Source organism: Haplochromis burtoni, unplaced genomic scaffold (genome assembly GCF_018398535.1).
Source record: "Haplochromis burtoni strain Fernald_Lab_line unplaced genomic scaffold, NCSU_Asbu1 Contig_58, whole genome shotgun sequence".
NCBI classification, from domain to species: domain Eukaryota; kingdom Metazoa; phylum Chordata; class Actinopteri; order Cichliformes; family Cichlidae; genus Haplochromis; species Haplochromis burtoni.
The window spans coordinates 1219443-1234092 of record NW_024582419.1 but is presented as its reverse complement, the minus strand read 5'-3'; the positions used below and the strand labels follow the sequence as shown (position 1 = coordinate 1234092).

Sequence of the window (14650 nt, the reverse complement as noted above, 5' to 3'; positions counted from 1 at the left end):
GTGTGGCGTTTAAAATCTTGTAGCAGCGTAACTCTTCAATTTATTTAGATGTATGAATAATTTCTTATTAGTTGCTCATTAAGCCATTAAGTACAAAAAGGCAGCTACAACTGCTGGTCTAAACGAAGCAAGATTACTTATGCAATTATGTAATTATATATTAATTATTAGCAAGATACATTATGTCAGCTAAGTCAAGTTCAAAGCTGGAAGGTGCCTTTGTTTTCAAGGGCTCGATCACTATGGTAACCCATGCTGACCATATAACTTGGTTCAGAGTAGGTTATGTTCAGATTTGGGTCTAAAATTTGATTCAAATGCCACATTTACATTAATTTTATTTACAATACACTAAAAGTAATGTGTAGGGTTGTTGTTTTTTTTTGGTTCTTTTTGTTTTTTTAACTAGAATATTTTTTATTTGGGGGTTCTGTCAAGCTAGCTAAGCTTTAGCTGGATTGACTTTTTTCCCCATTCATATTATGTTTTGAGCCACATGCTGTCTAAACTGATCTCAATAAAACCACTGCACAAGATATTTTCTGCTCTCTTTAGTATAAAGAAGTATTCATAGGCCTACATCAGTAAAAAGCCATAAAAATATGTGCAGAGATTTTGCAAGTAAGCAGCCCCATGTCCAGTAAACGTTTCATGAATGAGGGCGTGGAAGTCACTGCCAGGCATCAGTTTAAGGTTAGGCTTCCTTTTCTAACACATAGTTTCAAGAGAACATGATGGAAAACGGAAGCAAGATTATTAGCTTTAGAAATCTTGTGTATAATGGTGTGCAGAAGTCTTTCATTATGACAGCGATTTTGGACAAAAGGTTTTGAGCACGAAGTGGAAAAAAAGGGGGTCTTTAAAGATTACTTCTTTGGTTATTGAAACTGTACATATCTACATCTGCGTGATAGTCAAATGATATCTTGATAGGTAGTCCTCAATCTAAATCACTATGCAGATATATTTCAAGTCTTTTTCTTCTTCTTCTGTCAGCTGTTTCCTTTAGAGTCACCAAAGCAGGTATTGTCAGTTCTGCGAACAAACACAGGATCAAAATATGATCTAGTTGTACTGTGTGCAACTAGAAAGAATGAATAATAAAATAAAATGGAAAGCTGTAACAATATGACATAAAACACAGTGGGATGCAAACGTTTGGGCACCCTTGTTGATAGTCATTTTCCTGTATAAATCGTTGGTTGTTACAATAAAAAATGTCAGTTAAATATATCATATAGGAGACACACACAGTGATATTTGAGAAGTGAAATGAAGTTTATTGGATTTACAGAAAGTGTGCAATAATTGTTTAAACAAAATCAGGCAGGTGCATAAATTTGGGCACTGTTGTCATTTTATTGATTCCAAAACCTTTAGAACTAATTATTGGAACTCAAATTGGCTTGGTAAGCTCAGTGACCCCTGACCTACATACACAGGTGAATCCAATAATGAGAAAGAGTATTTAAGGGGGTCAATTGTAAGTTTCCCTCCTCTTTTAATTTTCTCTGAAGAGTAGCAACATGGGGGTCTCAAAACAACTCTCAAATGACCTGAAGACAAAGATTGTTCACCATCATGGTTTAGGGGAAGGATACAGAAAGCTGTCTCAGAGATTTAAGCTGTCTGTTTCCACAGTTAGGAACATATTGAGAAAATGGAAGACCACAGGCTCAGTTCAAGTTAAGGCTCGAAGTGGCAGACCAAGAAAAATCTCAGATAGACAGAAGCGACGAATGGTGAGAACAGTCAGAGTCAACCCACAGACCAGCACCAAAGACCTACAACATCATCTTGCAGCAGATGGAGTCACTGTGCATCGTTCAACCATTCGGCGCACTTTACACAAGGAGATGCTGTATGCGAGAGTGATGCAGAGGAAGCCTTTTCTCCACCCACAGCACAAACAGAGCCGCTTGAGGTTGCTAAAGCACATTTGGACAAGCCAGCTTCATTCTGGAATAAGGTGCTGTGGACTGATGAAACTAAAATTGAGTTATTTGGGCATAACAAGGGGCGTTATGCATGGAGGAAAAAGAACACAGCATTCCAAGAAAAACACCTGCTACCTACAGTAAAATATGGTGGTGGTTCCATCATGCTGTGGGGCTGTGTGGCCAGTGCAGGGACTGGGAATCTTGTCAAAGTTGAGGGACACATGGATTCCACTCAGTATCAGCAGATTCTGGAGACCAATGTCCAGGAATCAGTGACAAAGCTGAAGCTGCGCCGGGGCTGGATCTTTCAACAAGACAACGACCCGAAACACTGCTCAAAATCCACTAAGGCATTCATGCAGAGGAACAAGTACAACGTTCTGGAACGGCCATCTCAGTCCCCAGACCTGAATATTATTGAAAATCTGTGGTGTGAGTTAAAGAGAGCTGTCCATGCTCGGAAGCCATCAAACCTGAATGAACTAGAGATGTTTTGTAAAGAGGAATGGTCCAAAATACCTTCAACCACAATCCAGACTCTCATTGGAACCTACAGGAAGCGTTTAGAGGCTGTAATTTCTGCAAAAGGCGGATCTACTAAATATTGATTTCATTTCTTTTTTTTGTGGTGCCCAAATTTATGCACCTGCCTGATTTTATGTAGCATGGGAGATGGGTGGTCTCGTAGGGTGTCTTGCATTGAAATCTGCTGCAATGACCCGGTTACTGCGTTCACCAGATATCAACACAATTTCGATCCGCTCCTCACGTGTTAACCTCTTCGACATGTCAATGGCTGTGAACAAAGAGAAACTTGTAAATAACTCATGAAAGAATAAAGTTACGTTGAAACCAAGCACACCATTGTTTTTCTTGTGACATTACCAATAAGTTTGATGTGTCACATGGCCCTCTTCCTATTGAAAAAACAAAAGTTGTATCCAAGATGGCCGACTTCTAAATGGCCACCATGGTCACCACCCATCTTGAGGAGTTTGCCCCCTCACATATACTAATGTGCCACAAACAGGACTTTAATATCACCAACCATTCCCATTTTATTACGGTGTATCCATATAAATGACACACCCTGTATATTACTTTCAATGCTGATCATGACATTTTAATTCAAATGCTCTGTGATTTGGTTGGTTTTCATCACACCTAAAGGATAGAAGTGTTTATGGTCCAGTTAGTACCTTCAGTTAGATCTGGAGAAATAGATTCAGTCAGGGGTTCCTCAGGGATCAGCTTTTGGTCCAGTACTCTTTAACCTTTACATGTTTTGCATGGTACTATCAGAAAGAGGTTAATGGCCATTAACTTAGAAGTTTCTAAGTTAATGGCTTTAACTTAGAAAAGAAAAGAAACTTAGATAATTCATATCTCTGACTTCCAAGAAACTGTTTAATTTGGAGGACTATCCAAATCATCAGTAGGATGACTTCAACTCGTTCGGAATGAAGCAGCCACAGTCCTTACACACACATGGAAAAGTTACCATCCAGTTAAAAGATCTGCTCTTGAAGACCTGACAGGTTTAGTAGGGTTTTAGACACTGAGCAAGTCATAGACGATAGGTGCACCCATCCATTTTCTTCCACTTTTCCAGTTCAGGGTCACAGGGAGGCAGCACTGCAGCCTATCCCAGCTGTCACGGGGCAGGGTATACCCTGGACAGGTTACCAGTCTATCACAGGGCTAACAGAGAGAGACAGGCAAATATTCGCACATTCACACCTAGTTTAGAGTTGGTAGTTAACCTAACCCCACTACCCAGATGTCTTTGGGGTGTGGGAGGAAGCCGGAGAACCCAAACAGACTGATATTTGACAGTATTATCTGTTTAATCCCAGTTCAACACAAAATTACCTTTAAAATCCTTCTACTAGTTCATTAAGCACTCAGTGATTTGGCCCAATAGTACATCGATGACTTGCTCAGTGTCCATAACCCTACTAGACCTTTCAGGTCACCAAGTCCGATCTTTTAACTGCTGCCAGAATTAGATCTAAGTGTGCTGATGATGCTTTTAGTTATTGTGGTCCTGTTTACTGGAACAATCTGAACTGATCTCTGCATACATTTAAACACAGACTCAGAAACGTTTTATGTTAAAAGCTCTACATTTAGCTCTCTTTGTGTGTGTGTGTTTTAACTTATATTTTACTTCTTTGTAAAAATGTGCTATATCAGTTTTATGGTATAAAAATTGTATATTCGTTGTATATTCCTGTTTATGCTTTATGTGTAAAAATCTGAGCCATACAAGGATTCTTGCAGATATATGCATTATTGCAGTTTAAAATAAAACTAAAGCCTAAGTTAAATAGTAAAAAGCCTATAAGCATTATGACCATTTTGACCATTAGATGAAAATATAATTTTCTTTTCTTTTACTAGCATGTTTGAAAAGCTTTTCTCCTTAACCTTGCTGAGAAATACCGCTAGGTGGCGTAATAAAGCAAGTCGTGGCCTCCGTTACAGAGGCGCAAAGCGGCGATGCTCCAGCTCAACCGAGCCCAGCCCCCCACACGGCAAACCGGCCTGCCTCGGTGCAACAGGGGAGGTAAGCGCGGCTGCGCACGGAGCTCCAGCACTTGCTACTGGCATTTTCACGCACGTCGGACTAAAAGAAAACTAACTGGGAAGTTTATTTGGATAATTTTGAGATGTCGCTAATATACCTCAAAGGCCGGCGTTTTCCATAGGTTTTATTATATCAGTATTAGCTAACGGCAGCTAGGCACAAAGACGTGCAGTCATCTATACTAGCCGATGCTGGCTAACTAACTAGCTTGAGGACATCCTACTATCATACTCGGGTTAATCTCTGCTGACTCGCTCTCTGTGCTGCGTTAGCTGTTTCGTTGTAGCCGTTTTATCTGTACCACAAGTCAAGTGGCTGTGTGTGTGTTTTTGCAGTCGCCACTCATGAGTGCGACACTTGGAGCAGCCTTTCTGCGTAGCGGGCTTGTTTCGTGGTGCATGTTTTCCAGCTAGCCGCGGCAGAGCTCGGGTCTGATTCGGGGGATGTGGTGGCAGTAGAAAAACAAGCTAACGATACTCTCGTCAGTACGAAGAAGTGAGGAAACACTTGATCCGAGTGGGAGTTCTCGTTTTCTTTTTTTCGTTCATTCTTTCTTTTTTTTTTTTCGTTGTTGTTTACGTTGATCGTGATCCCGGGCTGGATGACGCTGACGCGGACCTGACAATCACTGGACACGGCTGAACTGAAACGGGGAATATCGCTAACAGATCGAAAGGATTATTTTGTGTCCCTTAAGTGGATTTCGGCCTCTTGTTAAGGATCTTCGTGTGAGCACAGCAAGTGTTTGACCCTCCAGCAAAAATACCCTCTCTCCTAGAGCGACCTTTTACCCCCACAGCTTCACCCTCCGATGCGGAGATTGCAGTAGCACCGGCAACCAGACCCCCCTCCCCTCCGGCGGCCGGACATGCTGAAGTGTATCCCCCTGTGGCGCTGCAACCGCCACGTCGAGTCGGTGGACAAGCGGCATTGCAACTTGCAGACGGTTCCTGATGAAATATTTCGATACAGCCGCAGTTTGGAGGAGCTTCTCCTTGATGCCAATCAACTCAAAGAGCTACCAAAGGTATGCAGAGAATTTAAAACACCCATATACCAATACCCAGAGGGTGAGTCAGTACATGTCACTGCGCCAAATCCACATTTGCTAACAGTTGAGAATCACTCACCTGTTGTAGAGAAAAAAGGTGACATAACCAATAAAGCAGTTTGCATAATGTCAGCTGCTCAGGTACTTCCTCCTTATCAGTGCTGCCTCATTCCTTGCTTGGAAATGAGTTGCAGTGTTGTAACAACACATTCATTACAAAGTTGTGCTGCACATATGTTAGTGGATAGTGGGGCCAGTAATCAGTCCTTCTACAGTCAAAGCCATTAGTTGGTGTTACCTTATTTGCAATGGATTTATCTTGGCTTTTCTATTTTTTAAGTATATAAGTGAATTAAATCCTAAGTAAAAAAAAACAAAAAAAAAACCCCAATCCAGTATCATTTGTGTGTTTTTTGTCAAGAACAGTAGAGTGCTGATAAGCCAGAGTTTATCAATAGAAGAAAAAGTAGAGTATGGCGTAAATACTGGGGTGTTATTGTCTGTTAAGAAGAGTATAGAGGGTAGATGGACTAGCTCGGATCAAAACAGCTGGCATGCACAGTGTTGCCTGTAGCATTGGCCAGTTGGATTGGATGCAGCCTCTTGAAGGCATGCGTGGAATGACTTGCAAAGCCATCCCCACCCACACTCCCACAGTTTGAAATATGACAAAAGTTCTCTTTGCACTGCTCAGTTTATTTTAAGGGGAGCAGGACTGCTGTCGGTATGATTTCTTCAGACTTGCGGAACAAAACACTTGCTTCTTGCCTCTCAAGTGTTTAGTTGAAAACATTGTTCATCGGTAAGACCAGTGATTATCGTGATTGTCATGTTGCTGGGAGTATGTATGAATAGACATTGTCTGTCTTTATCTCACAACTTTAGCTTTAGTGGTGAAAGGGACGAGTGGCATATTCACCGATAAAGATTGTTAACAACTCAAGGTCAGCCGAGGCTGAAGTGTTGGCACTGGACCACCTGGGAATCAAAACACAATAGAGCTTTTTGTTATTTTCTCAGAGCAGTAGATACACATTCATTGCAGGAACCACTGTTGACCATTTATCCTACAGTCTTTTGGTAAATAAAACTGATATTCAAGACAAGAAAAGGGGACAACCATTATCATATTTTCATATAAAGTAGCTTTGCATGATTGAAAGTTTAAAATAATCCACATTTATCTTACACTGTGCATTGGTGCAGCCCTTGAGATTGTAACCGTTTGAAATAAGCCGCTTTAGTTTCCTTTACTATCCAGTCAGAGCCAGCTTTTTGTGATTGGCTGTCTCTTGCAAACAGAGAGACAGCCTATCACTGTCTTGCTGTAATCAGTCATCAAGGATCCAAGTTAAACTTTACATAAATAAGGGAAAAAAAAAAAAACCTTAAAATATTTCTGTTCCACCCCACAGTCTGAGAACTACAGGTGTAGACTTATTTGGGCAATTTTTGTATTTTATTTCCTTTTCTCCCCTTAGTTTTTTTTAAACTACTCTCTTACTGCCTTAGGAATTAAAATCTTGTAGGTTTTCTATTGTGCATGGAGAAAAAAATCAGCTGAACTATCTTAGCCTAGTTTGCCTGATCAGGTTCACTGGCAGACAGAGTGCTTTTCCTCAACTTCGTACCTGACAGACATCCACGGTGTACCTGGTTCCTGTCCTCTGAAACACAGAGTGACAGATACACCCAAATACTCCGGCACAGACGGCTAACCGACTGAGCCTGTCTGCGTGGCGCTGGCTTCAATCGTGAGACATAAATGTGTGGTGACAGAATGTCTCCTGTGGTCACGGTAAATGCGTAGCGTGCAGACACAAAGCATCTGGGTGCTCTGTGGTCCTCAGAATCAGCGGGGCTTCAGCGAGGAAGCGGCGCGAGGGGGTCAGGTCAATACAGGGTTGGAAACAAGGACACTGACTGTATGATGAATGGCATTGCCACTATGAGCTCACAGCTGAGTGCCTCTGTGCAGTTCTGTGCTCCTGCCCTGTCACTATGTATTCAAGTCAGAGATGACTCTCTGGACCTACTAGTCAGTCTTCAGCTATTTTTAGACTCAGTCTCACATCCTAGTTGTTTGTTTTTTTTTCTTCTGTTGCTCATCAGTTCATCATGTGCGTCTGTGAACGAGCCAACCTTTCATATGACAAACAGCCTGAACAGCCTGGCCTGCTTTCTTCCTGCACCACCATGTACAACATGTGCCATAGATGGAGAATAATCGGCTCAGGGGGTGACACCTCTGCAAACTGTCACTTCTTTTAAATTAGCAAAGACGCGCTGGCCAGGTGTGTGTGTGTATGTGATAGGTAACGTATTGAAAAAGATTCAAGCACCTTTTCACAAACTATAGATGCTGAAATGCAGTTAACTGCTTTTAAATTGGTAGTGAAGAATAAAGCAGTCAAGATGTAGCAGTAATTAGTGTCACGCTGGGTGTGCATGGGTCTGGATGCTGTTGGTAGGGGTTTAACGGCGTGAACAGATGGGAGATTTGCACGCCCCATCCTGACAGTTTCTTAAGATTGCTATGACTCGGCCCCAACCGCACTGCTCGCTGTTATCTCTGGTGATGATGTCTCCCATTTCCTAATTCAAGAGCATCTTATCCGGGCACTGATTATTTTATGTAGAACAGTAATAGCATTAAGTTTGACTTATGTGTGTGTGGACTGGGTTTAGAGAGCCTTTTAAGTCAACCACTGGATGGGGATTCCCCACATGTTCATACATCCTTAGTTGTTAATGCCACTCTCTTTCTCATGACAGGGAGTCCTTAATCATGCATTTGTTTTGCTGCTGGGTTCCTTATTGTGTAAATTACCATGTAGTTTGACTGTCAGGGTTTTCCTGACTTAAGACGGGCCTTTGGTGGGTGACTACACATGTAAGCTGGATTTGTCTGCAGAAAACTTCTAGGAAAACCCCGAGTATAAAAGGCCAAATTCTCCTGAATCCAAAGCAATGCTAGAGAAATCATTGATCTTAATTAAAGTTTAATAAAAGTCATAAATCGTCAAATGAAATGTAGTAGTCTCTCTACTTTCAGCTCTGTATTCTCAGCAAGGATGTTTGCTGTCTGAATTTCTTTTTAGCCGCTTTGAAAAACTAGCCTAGGCTGGAATATCATATGGAGGAAGAGGGAATAATCTTTTTAGCCACTCTCAAGTCCCATGACAGGTTACAAAGAAGTCCATTCACCCATCTGATTTCCTCCCATATCCAATGTCATAGCTCTTCATGTTTCCTGTGTGCTCTGTGTTGGCCTTCACCAGGCTTACGGTACACTAAATCTGCAAGCATATCATGATTCAAATGATCAATTTTAAGATTGTGTGTGTGTGTATCAGTTACACCTGCCAAAATCAAACAGCAGGTTGCTGCTGTTTGCAGCTTTTCAATATATGCACTTGCTCTTGCTCTTCTATTGTTGAACTAGGGAACAAATCCTAACTGGGTGTGCCCCGGTAAGACTTTGCCAAACAGGTTTTATGCATGTCACTGCCGGTGTTGTTGCCTAATAGGGCCTTCCAGGTACAACTGAAGGTAAATGTTACAATAATTTATATGATTTGCTGTCTCAACACTGCTCAAAACCAGTTGTATGACGAATATGTTATTAAATAAGTGCATTATTTAGTTGTCTGTCATAGCTGTGAATGCACTGCTTTCTTGTTTATCTCCTTGACTGAATAAACTTGTAAGGTTTTATTTTAACTTGGTAAAGTTATGAGTGCAGATATTTAGTTTTGAATGGAGACAGGATGTAAACATGCTTGTTAAATAGGATGGGTGACGTTGTAGTCTTTTAAATCCTCAGCTGTCACCCTCTCTGTATGTGCTGACAGATCTGTGGCTAAAGGGCAGATTAGGGCTTCACCCGGCCATGAAAAAGCCCCGCAGCGCAACAGTTGTGACCCCTGCATGCAAGCCGGCGCGCCTCTTCCTGTGGTATCTGCTTCTTTGCCACTTTGCGAATGTAAAATGCATTGATAAACATCTTGAGCGCCATTCTCCTGACTCCCTTGTGTTTATTCGGCCTTCGGTCAAATGAAACCCAAAGTGGCCTATTCACTTAACCTTGACTAAATGCGAATCAGTTTACACGAGTTTGAATGGGCAAGTGTATCTTATGGAAAAGCGATTGTACCCATCTTCTGTGTAATCCTTAATAAAGGTATAAGAGAACATCACCCTGACTGGAATTTATAGCCTGAAGTGGGATGCTCACTAAGTTTTAGTGTCATAATCTAGGACGTGTATATTTCACCCTGTGTCCTCTTGAGTTATGCATTCTGTCTCGCCTCCCCGAGTTTCCAGTTAACTTTACAGTGGAGTCCTGGTTTGTCTCTCCCCTGCGACTAGCTGAAGTAGGCTAGGGCCAAAGATAAATTGCACCTGCCGGTGGCCTCTCTGCGGTAAAACGAAATCTGGCTTTTCTGCTTTCCTGCTGTTCATAACGTAGGGTAAAGCCGTTGTCCACACAGTGTAAACGTGTCCACATCTTAAGACAAACAGTAATATCTCCTCTTTGTGAAATCGACCCACCCCACTGTGGTTGTGAGAAAGCAGAAGTAATATTTTGCAATCACCGTTATCGTCATCATAATCACCACCCCGCTTAAAATTGAAAACACATCCAGAGCTGGTGAGAATATGAAGAAAGAGCAATGTGAGAGGTCTGTTTCTTTTTGATGCACAAGCTCATTCAGCAGGTTTCTTTGTCTGAGCTGATGACCAGCTGGTCTCACATCCTGCCTGCCCCTCCCCCTCAATCTAGTGGGACAGAGGGGTAATGGGAGGTGTATGTCTGAGCGAGAGAGTGAGTATATAGTGGTGATTGGAGGGGGTTATTCCGGAGATGGATTAACAGGAGTAGGGGGGTTCTGTGAGTTGAGCTGAGGAGCTCAGCTCAACTCACAGAACCCCCCTACTCCTGGAGTGAGGATGAGTGGAGCACTCATCCTCACTCCTCTGGGGGTCTTGTGGGGTCATTCATCAGTCCATGACGTGCAGTGTCAGGTGGGAAAGAAGAAGTCTGGGAAGTGGTCACAGATTCCAGATCTGCATTACACAGCTACAGGTGTGCATTCTCCTTCCCGCCCCCATTTCAAGCCCAGTATCAGAAAAATCTTAAAAAGGGATGGTAAAGTAATTTTTTTTTTGTTTGCAGTCATGATCAGGGTATATTATGCACCAATCTTATAAGTAAAATGCATTCAGATTGAAATATAATATTGGTTATGTTATTAACAGAGTTGTTTTTCATGGCTAAACCAATTTTTTTTCTTTGCCTATACCTGTCCAAATCAGATTATGTATTTTCAATTAATAGTGGGGTTAGGCTAATTTTATTCATACATCATATTTTAAAAAGCAGCTCTCGCCTCCAAATCTGGACCTTTTTTTTGCCCTTTATTAAAGTGGAACTGAGACAGAAGGAACATGGAAAAAACATTAGATTTGAGGTTGTGAGGATTCCACGAGCCGGCATGAGACCGTTTGGCATTTTAAGACCTTCTTTCTGGGAAGTGGCAGCGTTTAACTATGTAAAAGGAAGCATAGAGTGCAACACGTTGCTTCTGTAAGGCATGCATAAACACACATCTGACTCGGTGCATGTTACTGCTGCTCGATTATGGCAAAAATCCCAATGAGAATTTCTTTTTTTATATGATTACTTAGACTCATTAATGCTAGATTCATGAGTGAAACTTAATTAAAAAAAATCCCAAACAAATGCTAACTAAAATGGGAGGGGCAGCACTTGGAAGAGGTGTGCCTAAAGACAAAAGAGCACCATCATAGTGAAACAGGTTGTAGTGTGATAAGTGTTTCATCTTGTTTTTACTTATGAAGAGAAGGCAAAATGGTAACTGAAATTAACGTTTGAAGTACACAGCCTAGTTATATATCTAAAGTACATGTACAACAGCCAACATGTACTTGGAAAGGGTATATACCTCTCATATTGCTCTGTGCCAAGAGAGATTATATCTGTTTTGACCTGAGTGAGTGTTTCATCTCAGGTTATTTCTCAGAAAACAATGCTGAACGTTTTCTGAATCCAGCAGCTGAAATGCTTGACTTGTGAGTTGCTCTTCAAATTTAGCAATTACTAACGGATGATAATTGATAATCTGAATGAGTATTGCTTGCAAGTCACCTTGATATGGAGAATAAACGCAATCTACAACTCGTAGCGTCGTTATAATACGATCCGAGTCCGATCCTGTGTGTTTAAATTGACTTTGAGCACAGTAGCACATTGCTCATCAAATGATCCTGTGTCTTCAGTGTGATTCGGACTAGATGCTGGTCTGTGTGTTGCTGTCTCACACCACTCTCCCGTGCACTCTGGCCTCTGCCTCAAAGGTAAACACAGAGGCAAAGCTCTGGTGAATAATTGATGGCTGTGGTGGCAGTGGCAGCTGTTTGCAGTAGGGGAGAGTCTGTAGCTGCTGGTGCAATGAGATAGGAAGGATACCTGGTGTTGGCTACAGACAGACATGATGTAAGGTGACACCATTTTTTTTTGTCCCTCTGTATTTATGTGTTGATCTTATCCTATAAACAGTTGGTTTAGAAACATCAGAAAGGCATAGGGCTACTTGTCTCTAGGAATGATGTTTATTCTGCGTGAGTAAACTGTCTAGGGCATTTGCACATCTTCATCAGGTTATGTTTAGGCTACAGACTCCAAAAGGAGGAAGAAAATCACTGCTGTCAATGAGCATATGAAGTTTGGAGCGTTTCAATTCAGCTGTGACATTTCTTCATGAAAGGATGCTGTTTCTGAACTTTCTGATCGTACAGAAGCTTGGGTTATGTTTTAATGCTGTTTGCTCCAGTGCTCCTCCAAGCACGGCATTGTTTCTGTTTGTTTCCTGCCCCTGCTCCTCCCGCTCTCGCTCTCCCTCTGTCTTCCATATTCATGCTCAGATGCTCACAGTGCATAACTGATGGTGTTTCTGATAAAGGACGTTAAGCACCTTGTTTCTTTGTAATCCTAAACGATGTAGCATGAACCATGAAGGAATGTTAAGCTTGAGATCTCAAAGGTAACGATAAAGAAGCATAAATAACACAGCCACAGCAGTGCTTACTACTTTGATAGCATTATCTGCACACTAGTTTAACTCTTCATCAATTGATGTTACTGCCATCCAGCCACACTGGTTCAAAACCAATACTTTTCACCTTAACCCAAATTTTGAGTAAATATTGTTTCCAAGCCATAGACTGAGCCTTGCATATTTTTACCTTCCCATTGCAGATGTTGATGAAACCCTTGCATTCTCCCTCCCATCTGCTATGTTCAGCCCTGACAGTATTACAACTACAGCAGTGTTTTTTTACTATGATGCCCATGTCTACATACTACTTCAGTGCTCTTTACCTAATGTTAGACACTCACTGATGTCACACACATTCTGCACTGTAGACTGTATATAAGTGGGCGAGCAGCTACGTCCGTCCTTTATACAGTCCGTATGTGGTTTAGCTGCTTTTGCTCTGTGAAACACAGAAAGTTAAATCTTTCATTCCCGAAGCAAATTAGTGTCGGTGCATGCAGATTTATTAAAACAAACCATTTGTGTACTTTTGTTCAATATCAAGGATGTTCTCAGAGTTCAGGATTTCCTTAACATTAAAGCTATCACTGACTGAACAATCATTAACAACTTATCTAAATTGCTTGCTTCTCTTCCTTATTGATCACAGTATTGATTTTCCCTCCCATTAGCTGGTATCATGAGTGGGTTTTGCAGCCAGTGTTCTGACCATCTAACGATCCTTAGATAAATCAGCTAATACATCTTTATTTACCATTTGCAGTTTTGTATGGCATTTATCATATTTATTTTACCCATGTTTGCACAGCATCTTCCGTTTTTCTGCACTGATGAGCTCTTTAACTAATATATTACAAAACTTTCTGGAAGTGCAAACTTTCTACTTTTGAGTAGAGGGTGGAAGGAGCATATGGATGTTTCCTTCGGTGGATTGTTTTCCGTTGTTGTATTGACTTGAATTGACTTTTTTTGTCCATTTTTGTGTAGGATTGGTAGTATTTACTATTTCTATGTGTGCTTTGGCACAGAGAAAAAACATTCAAACAAAGAAGATATATTTATTGTTCTCTCTAAAAATGTAAGGCCCATCTGTGTGGAAATGGTCTTGTTACTGTGTTCATGGTTGGTTTATTAGTTTTTAAGCAAACACAATGTAGCACAGGCTGGGTGATGCCACACTTTCAGGCCTCTAATAGAGAGGTGCTGATGGGTAAATGTTTGTGTGTAATACAGGAAGAATGAGTGCAAGAGGTCAATAGAAAAAAGCACAGCAGGGATCTTCGGAGATGACAAAGCGGCATGCACGCATATATGTGCCATGCTCATGCCGCTGATGAATAATGAACGAGGCTGTGCCGGGTTTGTGTAGGACGCGGTGACGCTTTGTCCTCTATGGGTGCGCGCACATCAGCAGCCCCTCCGAGCACATATCTGTTCATCTCCAGTGCTACTTTTTCTAAAGAAATGCGTTTGTCTCAGCACTTAAGCCTTTCCTTTCCTTTTTCTTGTGTTGACCTCTTAGCTTTGAAGTGACTTGATGTGGTCACAACAGAGCTGCCAAATCTGATGACTGATGCAGTAAGTGTTGATAGACATGGCATTGTTTACAGTAAAAGGTCAGTTATTTTAACTTGAGCCGTCGCAGCATTTCACAATACAACTCTTTGTGCTCATTTTCTCAGAGGGTGGCTTTCTAATAATACTTCTCCCACCAGGCAAACTTGACAAATCATTTATAGACTTCTGCAGCTTTCCAGAAAATGGGAATCTTTTGAACTCAGGGTGCCCTTTTACATCTTTTCTTATAAAAGGCTGGACCATTTACTCCTGTTTTGATACAGTTTTATGATTAGGGGTCATTTTTAAGCAGATTTGCCTCAGCTCTCCCATAATAATGGTTTTGCTGAGACGTTGTGAGTAGCTCGATGTGTTCTGTGTAATTAACGGAGCGTAGCTGTGTTTGCACTGCAGAACGTGACTTCCTAGG

The 14650-nt window shown here is 41.5% G+C and overlaps 1 protein-coding gene across 22 annotated transcripts in view; it reads left to right on the top strand.

The window, feature by feature from the left end:
- Window positions 1-4456: 4456 nt before the first annotated feature.
- The window catches only part of scrib (scribble planar cell polarity protein), a 78509-nt gene continuing 68315 nt past the window's right edge, over window positions 4457-14650 (top strand). For 10 of the 22 annotated variants that reach the window (XM_042220955.1, XM_042220951.1, XM_042220950.1 and 7 more), the window contains exon 1: window positions 4457-5557. In XM_042220955.1, coding sequence (XP_042076889.1) covers window positions 5399-5557 — 159 coding nt within the window. In that variant the 5' untranslated portion in view covers window positions 4457-5398. The other 12 variants (XM_042220965.1, XM_042220963.1, XM_042220967.1 and 9 more) reach the window with 3 other exon arrangements.